Genomic DNA, 13,730 nt, shown 5'->3' with positions numbered 1-13,730 from the left:
TAAATAAAAAAAAGTAAATATAAATGCTACACGCTACATGGATATTATTATTAAGCTATAAACTAGTTCAGTTCCCTTCTCAAAAAAGCTAGATCTAGCCTGAAAAAAGCTAAGAAGCTAGCTACACGCTAGTTGGATATTATTATTGAGCTACAAACTAGTTCAAGTTCCCTAGCATTTTTTAATGCTAGATCTAGCTCGAAAGAAGCTAAACTGGCAACACTGATCGTGAGTTTTTTGGTTCCCTTTTGTGTTGTTGGTTCATATCTTTTGTCTTTCCGCTTTATTGGGTATTTTAAAATCGGTTTCTTTCTTGTGCGCTTCTTAATTATCTCCCCCCTGCAAAATGATAAAACAAATATAATTGCGGCGTGAACGGTTAATTCAATTCGATGTTCAAAAACTCCAATTAAAGTTTTGCAAACTCCCAACAACAACTCAAGTGTGTATCTCCTCCGACGCTGTGTATGTGCAAGTGTTTGTGTGCCTCGTATTGAAGTAAATGCAAAGTTAGAGTTTAAACTACTAACGAAATATTTGCAGATCAATCATTTATTAAACGCTTAACAAAAACCAAAGCCGGTGCAAATTCAATTGTTTAAACTTTTCAATTTTGAGTTTGTTTACCTGTAATTCGCTGCACTGCTCACTTGTAGCGCGCTCCCTCGCGCTGTCTCGCTCCCTCCCGCGAGCTGAGGAATTCCTGTTGTTGCATTGTTGTTTCTTTTCCCTATTCTTTTATTTTATTTCCCTGCGTGGGCATATAACCAGTTTCCTTTTTTTTTTGCCTTTTTTTTTTTGCCTTTTTCTTTATCGCCCATGCTTCGCGACCAATTGTCGAGTGCTAAGTGCGTTGAAATCGAATTGAAAACCGAATTGAACTCACAACTGGGAAAATACATTACATTATTTGTGTGTGTATGTGTGCGTGTATTGCATCGCGTATATATGTATATACATATGTATATGTAATTAATCCAAACGAAATTGGCACTACCGTCGCAAGGGGGGGAGGAAAGTGTGGGGCAGAGTGTTATAAATCGCCCGAGGAAAGAAGTTTATTTTAAAATCCATTTGCCAGTGAAATCAATTCCATTGCAATTGCCGCAAAAGTGTGTAAAAATAATACAAGTTAAATGTGTTAACGGTTATTTCGTGAGAAAAAACCCGCCGGTTTTTCTCCTGCAACAGTAAAATCAACAAGCAATCGCCGATACACGCACTCTCTCTCTCTCTGTCCCTCTCGCTATAATCCAATTGAGGTTTGAGGGCAGCCTAGTCCCCTCTCTCTCTCTCTCTCTCTCTCTCATACGCGTGTGCCCCCACAATGTCGCTGCTCCTGCTATCCCCACTCCTCGCACTCCTGTTGCTCCTGTCCAGCAGTGTGAGCGAGACGGCTGCGGACTATGAAAACACCTGGAACTTCTACTATGAGCGTCCTTGTTGCACTGGAAACGATCAAGGCAACAACAACTACGGCAAACATGGGAGAGGTAAATAATCGAAAAGAGGGGGCAGCACAAAAAGGGGAAAACAAGGATTAAAATACATTTGTTAAATAAATTTATATTTCATGTTCACAGGGGTTTTTCCTAGGCTATTTTTTATAGGGTACTTAACACTACGGAAAAGTGGATAATATTTGTGGTTCTACAAGTTATTAAAACTATTTGATTAGATAATAATTTATAAACACAGAATATTTGTTCTTTAAAATTCCCTTAGCATCGGCTACCCCTAAAATTCTTAACAGGTTCTAGCTGCTTTTAACATGAAGTCAGAGCTCTTAATTCAACACTCTTAATTTTGATTAAGTAATCGGCCTACTTGTTAGTATATTTTTTTTATTAATATGAATATACTCTTTAAAATTCTTTTCAAATTTAATTAAAATCCATATATAAAACTATAAATAGAGAGGGTATTGCATACATCGGTTTTCCCCTGGGGGGCTTACACTACACATCCGTTTTTTAACAGTTGCAAATATTATTTTTCAATTTTTCAGGCAACAACAAATTTGTAATTTATTTGCCATAATATTCGCACATGTTCTTTGTGCCTTTATTATTTATCTCGTTTGGTTCGGTTTCAATTGCACCTATTTTTTTTTTTTTTTATTCTCTGGACTCGATTGGGACCATTTCCCATTTTTACTGGACCCGCTGCTGGGAGCATTGTTATTGTTGTTATTATTTATAATTTGCATATTAATGCGCGGCATTCATAGCGAATATTGCCGTGGCTGTGCGCAATTGTAAATTGTTGCTATTCATATGCATATTTCATGTTTAAACAAATACCAATAATGTAATCATATTTTAACCATATGCAGTCCCCGTAATCCACAAAGATAAATCCTGAATGATATATAATTGACTGTTGTGTGTGTCCCCTTAATGCCGCCACCAAAAATAAAAATTAAAAAAAAAAGAATGTAAAGACTTTTCCATTTTTAATGAGAAATCAAAGTCGATTCCCAAAGCCCTCTTTAGTTCGCTTCAAAGTTTGACCAGTTTTATTGAGTCATTAAGGCCTAAGAGTTATTTAAAATTCAACTATGTGAGCTCCGAAAAACAGGTTTCTGGCCATTTTATGAGTCTGTAGCATGTTGGATTTTGCTTAATAATTTTGGGCAGCATTAATTTATCATCTTGAGGTTGATTGAAAAGTTCCCCAGAGTTCAATGGATGCCGAGGAACAGCAGAAAGCTATCACAGAAAACGTAGAAAATGTTGTATACAAAATTTAAATCGCATTTTGCGTTGGCGAAACACACACACACACACACACACAACAGAGCTTCAGGTCAAGACCAGTAAACATTTTCTAATAGGTTCACGTGCCAGAATGCTGGTCATGGCTTTTCCGCATTTTCTCACCCTTTGGCTGCCACCCCTTTATCTCGGCTATATCTTTAAGCTATAAGCTATAAGTGCAGCATAAAACTTCACGTGCCGACAAGAATTTTTGGTCCTTGCCGCATGTTGCACTGTAAACTCAATGGCTAAGCACTTGCCCCCGAGAGGAGAACGTGAGGCGATTAGAGGAGCCTTCAAGCTGTTTGCGCATACTTTACCAGGAAGTTCTATACCACAAATATGTGTATGCAAAGCAAACAAAAGAAAAATCTACAAGTATAGGAAAAAATATCAGGTTTAAAGATGATTTTTCAAAGAATATATAACACTAAAAAAGTATTGAAACTTAATAAATATACAAATAAATACAGAATAAAACTAAGCATGTTAAATGCTGAAAGAAAATGCATTTCAAACTCTTGCTACTATTATTGTGACTGCAACTGTCTCTCGGAAAATACAAAATAAAAACTTAAATATATACTAAAAAGGCTACAAACATTGAAAGTGGAACGGTGCACCAGATGCACCATATAAACCTATCGTTAAGCAATAAATTAAAACACTTAAACCGCAAAGCACACAAAATGCAGCGAACTGTATGACAACAAAACTCTAAAATGTCAACTATAAATTCCCCCGGTTGATGGTTAAAATTTATTTTCTGTTTTTCTTTCATTGGAATGCATGAAAAAGCACTATTTTTATTGATTTAAATGAAATTAATTGCACTTCATTTTAGGGAATACTAAATTTATGTCTCTCTGTGGCATTTCCCTAGCCCCGTTTTCCTGCATTTTCCCCCCTCCCGCTTCTTTCACCACCTCGGCCACTTCAATTGGTTGACTCAGCGGTTTGACAGATGTTTCTAGCAGCGACTCTTTTTTCCCTAAATTCTATTTTTATATTGTATCTTTCGGTTCTGTCTGTTGCTTCCTCTTATTCGTTCTCCTTTTCCTTTGTCTCCTCAGATACAAAGATACAAAGTTCGCCGGCTGTTTGACAGAAGGTGTAATGACTTCATTATAAAGACCAAAACCCATGATTATTGACTCACTTCACTGGCAGGTAGCTGAGGTTGAGCCAGCTAAAAATGTGTGGAATTAACAAGAAACTACAGGCGTCCCGCTGACCTTAAAATAAGTGGAAGGGAAAAGGTTTTACACTTTTAGGAATACTCACTCTATAGGAAATATATTATTATATATAGAAAACACTTAGGAATCACTGAAATCCTTAGACTTATTTCCCTTGACTCAAGGTTCCTTCCTCTTATAGCTCATAATTTCGAAAATATAAGATGTATAATAGGTTGGAATTCTAGCAGCCTTTTTCCCATTGCTTGGATTAATTTTCTATTGCCGCAGATATCCGCGTAATCTGGGATTTATTGCAGCAAGTGGTTGTCTCTGTCTCTTTTATTTCTAAGCGCAACAGTTTAAAGAGTTTCTTAGTACATCTCTCCGAGTGGTGGCACACTGCTGACCCATTAAAACGACAAAAGCGATAAAGGGAGAACGTACTTCTTGCCCCCGGGTTGTATTTACAATTTTTTTTTTTTAGGGAGAGTAGTAGTGCCACAGCAAGCTCCACTTCATCATGGCAATGTCGAAAGCTGTTGACACAGTAGCTCATTGAGCCCACCCCTTTGCTGTTTACTGGTAAAGTCGTTGGGTGCCGGTGCTCTCTCTCTCTAGCTGGGAGCTCCACGCGGGGATTTACCTGGCCGAGAACAGGGGAACCACCCAAAGCATGTCAGGATTGGTGCCTCACAATGAAAAGTTTCCCGCGAAATTGAATTTCAATGCAATGGCCGACACCTTCAGCTGCAAAAGTGGGGCTTAATAATGTTTCACTGCGAACAAGTGGCAAGTTGCAAGTGGCAAGTGGCGAGTGGCGAGTGGCGGCGACTTGCGAGTGGGAGCAACAAGCGGCAACATCATTAAAAGTGTGTTTAAAGCGGACTCTTTTCCTAAGTTTTAGTTGGCCAGCTGCAAACGCTGAGAAAATCACGTTTCGCCTTTGGACAACTTTGCTAACTCCACTCGGAGAAAAAAAAAAAGAAAAACGTTCTAAAATCATACAAAAAAAAAGAAAACAAAACAAGTTCTTGGCAAGAATAAAAAAGTTTTGAAAAAGTTACGAGAACAAAGAGATCTCCTTCAGTCGGAAATATTGCGCTAAAATGTAGATTTTATTATTTTTGAAAGAGAAAGATATTCCCAGGGTTTTGAGATATATTTTACTCCTGGATATATCAATCTTTTGCTTTACACAATATATATAATATTGTTTTGGGGTATATTTTTCCTCCAGTGCCCTTGCAAATAGTTATGTAATATTCAATTGATAAAAAGCCGCACTTTATGTAGGCTGTAAGCCGCTGATTAAAGCAGAGGAAGTCAGTCGGCTTATCACCCTCCCCGAGGGCAAAAAGAAATATTAAAAAAAAAAGCGAACTGAGAGTAGGAAATGGACTGCAATGAGGCAAAGGAATACCGATAGCAAAGTGTCGCAAAATGTTGCAAAAGCAATTAGCTCAGGCAACAGGCGAAATGCAATCAATCAACTGCAAATGCAGTTAGGCCACAGATTTTGTCGTTTGGCCATAATTCAATCACCTTAAATTGATGCAAACAACTCGCTTAACGTTAATTTCCATTTAGCCTCATCATTTTAAGGTGAAATTTAATTAAATTTTCATTCACAACCCGCTTGTACGAGTGTGTGTGTACTTTGGCTTAATTGACTTAGCCTAAGCATGCTAAAGACCAAAATTTGCATTCTCTTTTGTCTGGCCAAAATATGTTGCATATGGCTAGCAAGCAAGTTGCGGCTTTGTGTGCATTTAAGTGGCAACAGCATCAAGACTTTCATGGCTAATTAAGCGGGCCGCAGAATGTTTTACTTGCCAAGCAAATTTACCATAAAGGTGCCGGTGTTAGAACCTAACAAATACAGTTAAATGGTGATATTTTATAAGATAACGAACTAGGGAATACACTACTTTTATAAAGAAAAGAACAGAGGCCCTATGATATTTTATAATTGATTTAATTAGATCATATTTAATTTATCTACTTATTTAACTATCTAACACTTTTTCTAAAGATTACTTTATATTCTAAGACACAAAATCACACTTATAATGCATTTCACTGCAGAGAAAATATACTCTTGGGTGAAATGTACATATGTTTATTTCTATTATAAAATACCCTCCTCTGTAAGGGTATAAAAAGGTGGTTTTAAAAACTATTTCAACCGTTTATGTGGCCGAAAGACACACTCACTCACACATGAACTCGTCAAATGGAGTTGAACTATGAAGCAGGAGCAGGAGCACCTCTTCTACCTCAAACTCTACCTCGTTTTAACCAAAAACGAAACAGTTACCGCATCCGCATTTTGTTGCGTTTTTGTTGCCAGCTTTTGGGCAATGTCCAGGCTATATACCTCTATACTATACTATACTACACTATACTATATGTATATGTTGTTCCCGGTGCAGTTGCTACTGGTGCTGCTGGTCTATCTAGTGGTGTTTTGACTGCTCTTTTCATGCTTTTTTATGAGTGCGCAAGCCGGGTATTATTTTTTGTTTCTTTTTTTTTGCATTTCTGCTGCTATTTTGCAACAAAATGAACTTGCTGCTGCGCATTGCTGCTGCCATAAAATGAACTAAATTGAGTTGAAAATGTTTCGCACAGAACAGACAGCCACCCTCGCAGAATTTCTCATCGTTGGAATTTTCATTTCTATATTGTGTAGTGTAGAATTAAAGCTGCTGCAGCAGCAGCAAACCCAAAGCCTTTGGGCAGTACAGTGCTGACAATAAGTGTATTTACCATGCATATGCGTTTTAATTATATACACAGACACAATCAACAGAGGAGACGGAGACAATCCACGAGTGTTGTGGAGCTCTTTTGTTGTTGTTGTGTGCAAATGAAATGGCAACCACTTTGGGTAAGCATTTTGGTTTCCACTTCCCATGTGCCCTGGCTCCTCCCTCTGCAAATTCTATTCTTCTTTGGCTTTTCTCGACCCGGCCCCCATCCTGCCACGCCTTACAGTTTCGGTTTGTAGCCCAGGTGCAGACGTCTAGACGGCTTTTGGAGTGCTTAGAGCCGACGTGAACGTCTCATAATTAGCAAAAGCATGGAAATAAATGGGGAAATTTCCACAGAAATATGCTGGTGGGGATTTTAAAAGCTGGGAAATTAATTTAGTTCAGTTGGAATTATTTTAAAACTCCATATTTTCATTTAGTTAATATTTTTGGAGCCATAAAAGCATTACCATTAACATAAGATTATTAAAAGTTCTGATTTTAATTTAAAATAGGAAGGTAAAAAAAAATATTACTAATAAAGCATTGAAATAAATGGAAAATGTTCAAAGAAATATGCTGGTGGGGATTTTAAAAGTAGGGAAATTAATTTAGTTGAGTTGGAATTATTGGAAAACTCCATATTTTCAATAAGTTGATATTTTTGTAGCCATAAAATAATTACCATTAACATACGATTATTACAAGTTCTGATTTTAATTTAAAATAGGAAGGTAAAAAAGAAATATTACTAATTTAGCACGGAAATAAGAGGGGAAATTTCCACAGAAATATTCTGATGTGGATTTAAAAAGAAGGGAAATTATTTTAGTTGAGTCGAAATAATATTAAAACTCCATATTAAAGGTTCATTTGGTAAAAATGTAAATCAGGGAAAGAAATAAGATAAATTACTTATAATTTAACCCATTTCATAAATTATAAAATAATATATTATATATTAATATACTGACAAGTATGACTGTACCACTTTATTTCGTTTCGATTTGTTTGCGTTTTTGTTTTTGTCTCATCATCGCCATCCTCCCATTGTCTAGACTCTAGACATTATTTGAACCGGTTGAGCCACAAAAGAATAATTATCAAAGGAAATTTTGGTTTTCCTACTTTAAAGATTATTTACTCAACGATGTTAGCTTAAATAGCCTTGGGTTATTGATTTGACATAACTTTGGTAGAAGGAAACTTGCCTGCAAGAGGCGGTACCATTTTGTGTGTCATCTTTTGCGACAAATTTGGAATTTACCTTAACATTTCAAAGGTAAATGTCAGCCAAGGGTTTGTGCACCTGCAACTGACATGGGCTCTCTGCGCTCCTATATATACATATATATATGTATATATATCATATATGTATTTGCCTGAAGCGCGGTCAAATGGGTGGATTGGGTGGGTGGAAGGACATTAAATTTACAATATGCTCATTGCAATTCAACTTCGCCTCCGACCTTCTTGGACTCCTTTAGCTCGCATTTGATTTGATAATAACGTTTTCGAAAATGTCATTTTCTCCCTTCCAGAAATTGATTTGACTGCCGCCCTCGCCTCATCTTAACGCTTTTCGCTCCGTTTTTCCACACGTAAGGGGGGAGGGGGGAGGGTTGGTCGTAAAAGCCAAACGCATATTTATGAAGAGCATAAAAATTATTGACATATATGGCGGAGTCATAAATGCTCATACACATAAGCACTCTCCTACTCCCCAATTGAAAAATCCCAAAGGAAAATTGCCAAGCGAAACCCAAAAAAAAAGGAATATAAAATTTGGCGTTTGTTTTCTTTTTTTTTTTTTTTCTTGCGTCTCTCAAAGGCAGCTCGTAAATGCAATTTGATTTTGATTGGACTTGGATTAAAAGCAAATAAAGTTCACATCTTAAATGTCAAATTTTGAAAGGATTTTTACAGTTGCCTTCTGGGCAAACTTTAGCGGCATATTGAGGGATTTCCACTGGAGTTTTTGAGCGAGGGAAATGGATAAGACTGATGGGCGGAGATATATTTTAAACTGAGTTTTATCTGCTATAAAAAATGTATTAGAAACAAGAAAGGAAACTAACTTCGGGTAGCCGAAAATTACATACCCTTGGAGTTTGCAATTGAATTATAGAATCAAATCGGAAATCGATCGTAATTAAGCTTAAAATATTTGCAATTTTTGTATCGATATTTATTAATATTTTTCTGTAACCATCTTCTCAATAAATCAAAGCTTTAAAACCTCATAACTAAGCAAAAAAAAGCATAAATTTTAATTCGGAGAACTTTCCAATGTTGGGTTTTATAAGGTTAATAAATCTGCATACTTAATTTAAAATTTAAAAAAAATTAAAATTTTGATAAATTTTTGACAAATTTATAAAATTTTGAAAAAATTAAAAAAAAAATGGTTTCTGTCGAATATGTCTAGATTGACTCGGTTTTTCATGCTGATCAAGAATATATATGATTTATAGGGTCGGAAATTACTCCTTCAAGATTCAGACTCAAATTTTAATACCCTGGAAGAGTATAAACATAAACTTATTTTATGGGGAGTTTTTGATAGGATTTCCAAAAAATTTAGTGTTTTATAGATAGAAAAGTTCAATAAAGAAACCTACAGAATACATATTCATAGTTTTTGAATGTTTCTTTCTTTATATCCTTTAAATAAGATTCTTAACTCTAAAAAAACTCACCCAAACTTTAATAAATTCCTTAAATAACTTTTTCCCTTGAATAATTCCGAACACACTACCATTAATTTAAAAGGGCCCCGCATTTTCACTCACTTACACAAAGTGCCAGAAGCCAATTGGGATAACCTCGATTCGCTAGAGTTCACGTCCTTTAGTGCCATCAATTTTATGTTAATATTTGCCATATTTTTATTGGCTTAATCCAGTCATGAAATCGTGGCAATATGTTTTTACTGGCTGCCGATGACAATTGGCCCCCATAAACAATCTCGCAAATCGTTGTGTGCCAGAGAGATTTAACCAGACTCCATGAAACATTTATAGTTCTGTGGCTCTACGAAATCGACTCCCGAGCAGTTCTTAACTCAATGTGGTCAATTAAGTTTGTGTAAATGTGAATGCAAATTGTTTATGATTTTCTTGTCTTGTTTGGTTTTCTTAAAGAGTTCTTGAAAATCTCCAGACCCCCTTTAAGATGCAAGCATAAAACTTGGCGAAAAGTTGTTGTAAAAAAAAGGAAAAATCAAAATAGAAAGGAGCGAGGGAAAAAGTTGAAGAAAAAGCAGGAAAGTTCGACAGGCATTCACAATAAAAATATGTACAAAAGCATTTCAAGCGTACACAAGTCGACTTCCTGTTTGGCAAGGACATTCTATCCGAATTGTGCATGCAAACAGGCATGTATGTACATATATGTATACGGATGTGAGTGCGCACTTCTATTGTAGTTGGCCAATAGGTTGGCCCGTTCGTTGTTCGTTGTTCGTTTCCCCTTGCCCTGAACAAAAAAAAAAAAAGAAATATATATATATATATATTCAACCGAAATCGGAAATCAAAAATAGCTACATTTCTGCCTGTGGGGTCTTGGGTTTCCTTTCGGTATTTACATATTCCATTGTTGAGCAAAAGCATAAATCGGATGCCTGTTTTGGGTGCTGGGCTCTTTGGCTCCTGTTGTGTTTGGGGTCCTGGCCTTTTGTTTGCTCCATCGCTGACCTCTGTCATACTTTCGGCCATTGTCCGGCGGATAATGCCCGCCTCGGTCATCCATAATATTTCTTGAACGACATTTGACACTTTTGGCTGCCCCGCAGCTTCCTCATCCCAATTACCCATCATAACTTCTATCATCTCAATTAATTGCTGATGATATTGAGGCAGAGCGTTGAGTGACAGGCGGGCAAATACAAATTAGTTTAATTAAAGAACTGTGTGCTCAGCATTTAGCAATAACCACACATACACACACAGGCACACACACATCATACTCCCGATGGGCAAACAATTTGCAGACAAAGCGACGTCACAGAAATTAACATAATACAATACTTATAATTAATGGCTCTTGTTTGGCGGGGGGCTGGGTGTGGGGGGATGTGCAGAGAGTTTTCCCTAAACTCTGATTATTTTCTGCTTTGCTCTGCTAAAAAAACTTCAATGTAAATAAACAAAACCATTCTCGAGTTTTTCCTTTTTCCTTTGTGCACCAAAATGTCATTTGATTGAAATGGGATATCTATCTAACTGTATCTCTTGAGCCATCCTCCCACCCATCCTGTTTGGTCTGTGGCCAGTGTCCTGTTCGAGTATTTTGCCGGGAATGAAAACTTTGTTGACACTATCTATACGCCATGTCCGCCATGTCTCTGCATCCGGCGTATCACTTAGGGAAAATTTCTTGAGCAAATATTGAATTTACTTAACGAAAATGTTTTCCTTTCTTTATTCCCAAGATCATGTGCGGGAGTTTAACTGCGGCAAGCTGTATTACAGGACATTTCATATGAACGAGGATCGGGATACGCTCTATGTGGGTGCAATGTAAGTTTCATTTTAATATATCATTGTAACATAAATTAATTATATATCTTCTCTTTCAGGGATCGAGTATTCCGTTTGAACCTGCAGAATATCTCCTCGTCCAATTGTAATGTAAGTACTATGGCTAACTTTCGCGTCTGATTATCCTAAATGCCTGGAATATGATAATCCTAGAGCACGCTTTTAGGCTAAGTCCTTTTGCAGCCAAAGGTCACCAAAGGGGATGTGGCAGGTTGTCCAGGGTCGAGTCACAAATCTAACTGACAGAGGCAGCAGCAGCAGCAACAAAAAATAAAAGGGAAACAAAATCATGAAAAGCTTTTGGGGCAAAACAACTTTGCTTGCGGCTGTTGCTGCTCTGCGCTGTGGCATATTGTTAAAAATTCATTATACTCCCCGTTGGCAGGGTGTGTGTGTGTGTGTGTGTGTGGAGTGTTTTTCCATAGTTTCCAAATGGCCGCTAAGCTTCTTGCCGCTTTTTGTGGCCATAAAGCGCCATCTAAACGTTGTCAGCACAATACACCGGCTTAGCAGCCTTTTAGGCGCACTTCAAATGGCAACACGACAACGACGACAGCCACAAATCTTCGATTCCCACGGCGCAGCAGCCCAGCAACAAAAAAAATACAAACCAGAATGTTTATTTTAGTTAACCCAACGAAAAAAGGGCAAAAAAAAAAACATATTTAATATGCACTCTCTTGTCCGGAGCATTATGTTCCTGGGCGTATTCCCCGAACTGGTTTATGCGCTGCCCAGATATCGTATCGGGCGGCACATACGCGAACTTGCCACAACATTTGCGAGGCAATTCGATTACAGGAAGTGCTACCCCGTGTCTCGAGCACCTTGGGCCTGGTCCCGAGCTTGGGCTGTTTATGAATTTATGACTTGCAAAAGTTTGTTTTATGAGCGGGAGACAGGCACACACACACACACCTGATTTGAAGCTGCCTCCTCCACGCAGTGCCCTTCATCCATTCCATTTTCATTTCCACCTACCATTTCCATGCCATTGAAAAGCCCTCAACCTACTAAAACACACACACACAACGCATCTCCGAGCTGAATCGTAAAAGTCTAAGAGGTTATATTTCCTTGTAGCGCATGTTCGCCAGCCAGGATACGTCAATATATTTTATGCGGTTAAGTGCGAATACATTCGCCCGTGGGCATCATTTGGTTCTGGCCTATACACAGGCAGCGATACACTGACAGAAAAGGGGAATTCGGTTATTGAAATTGTCTAAAGACTGTAGTTAAAAGAGTCTTATATGTTAGATTATAAAACGTTGGCATCATTGAACCTTTTGCCTGGATTTATTTACCAATTAACCAACTCTTGTTTCAGTTTTCAGTAATTCTTGAAGTTTTTTTTTAATTTTAATATGTTATGTTGAGTTAATTAATAACAAATGCTGATTTAGTTTGCTAGTAGTTTAATTTTGAAGAAATTTCTTGTTAATAATGGATCGTTTTTGAAAATTATCTTATAATTCTCAACCTGGTTTCTATAAAGAATATTCCATTTTGACAAAAAAATATATTATTTATTATCTTGAAATATTTAGATTAAATGTACATCTAAGTTGTTGAAACTTTGAGAAGTTCAATTTCAATTTTTCATCCTCTACACATTTTATAGATTACAAAATGTAAGCTCAAATTTTCTCTCAGTGTCTGCCTCTCCTTTTGGCTTCCAACTCCTGCACCTGTTCCTCCGTGCTGCTGCTACCGCTGCTTTATGCGCCAAATGCAAATTCAACTAAATAATACATGATTTTGGTTTTATATGAACGCTCTGCTGCGACTGTCGGCCTCCCAAGTGGGTGGTTTCTGGGTGGTAAGGTGGTTGGGTGGTTGGGTGGTTGGATGACTGGGTGGCTGGGTGGATGCCGCGTTGGCAATGGCGGCAATGGAGAGGTTGGTGCGTGAAAATATTTCGTGTGTGCCTCTGCCTGGGTAACATTACGTGATTTATAAATAAATTTAGTTGAAAGCATTCTGAAGGTGCCACGGACGACTGCTAGTTGTAGTTTATGCCACATGCGGCATCCACCACCACCACCCCCAAACCTCATCGCATTTGCAATATACAATTTTTGTACGAGCGTATTTTGTGCTTTTTTGAGTAAATTGAATTTTTGAATTGATAGAGCCGGCAGCACGTGAGCTTTTAAGCTAATGGTTAATGCCAACTGAACTAGATTTAATTTTCCTCACATCTTTGCTAATCTAACTGGGGAAATATCTTTCATTTGCAGCGGGATGTGATCAACTTGGAGCCAACGCGCGATGATGTGGTTAGCTGTGTTTCCAAGGGAAAGAGTCAGGTGAGTAAATAAATAACTAAATTTATATAAAACATTTTCAAGAAGCTTCCATTATCTAAATTGATGTAGCAACTCTATAACTCTAGCTTTGATTTATAAAAGTGCTAAGGCTAAGAACAGGTGTCTTCTAAATTGAATTAAAAACAACTAAAATCCAAGGATTATGCAAAACAAAACAATG

General features: G+C 37.3%; 1 protein-coding gene across 3 annotated transcripts in view; it reads left to right on the top strand.

Annotated features, from left to right (window-relative positions):
* Positions 1–13,730, top strand: part of Sema2a (Semaphorin 2a) — a 40,713-nt gene that overhangs the window by 20,777 nt on the left and 6,206 nt on the right. The window contains exons 1-5 of one of the 3 annotated variants that reach the window (XM_020944330.2): positions 219–290; positions 1,082–1,493; positions 11,129–11,216; positions 11,276–11,327; positions 13,481–13,549. In XM_020944330.2, the coding sequence (XP_020799989.2) occupies positions 1,328–1,493; positions 11,129–11,216; positions 11,276–11,327; positions 13,481–13,549 (375 nt within the window). In that variant the 5' untranslated portion in view covers positions 219–290; positions 1,082–1,327. Of the gene's footprint in view, positions 1–218; positions 316–1,081; positions 1,494–11,128; positions 11,217–11,275; positions 11,328–13,480; positions 13,550–13,730 lie in introns of those variants that run through there. The other 2 variants (XM_086828943.1, XM_086828944.1) reach the window with 2 other exon arrangements.

The sequence above is a fragment of the Drosophila serrata genome, unplaced genomic scaffold (genome assembly GCF_035046125.1).
Source record: "Drosophila serrata isolate PLE 108 unplaced genomic scaffold, ASM3504612v1 contig_184, whole genome shotgun sequence".
NCBI classification, from domain to species: domain Eukaryota; kingdom Metazoa; phylum Arthropoda; class Insecta; order Diptera; family Drosophilidae; genus Drosophila; species Drosophila serrata.
This window is presented reverse-complemented; position numbering and strand designations above follow the sequence as displayed.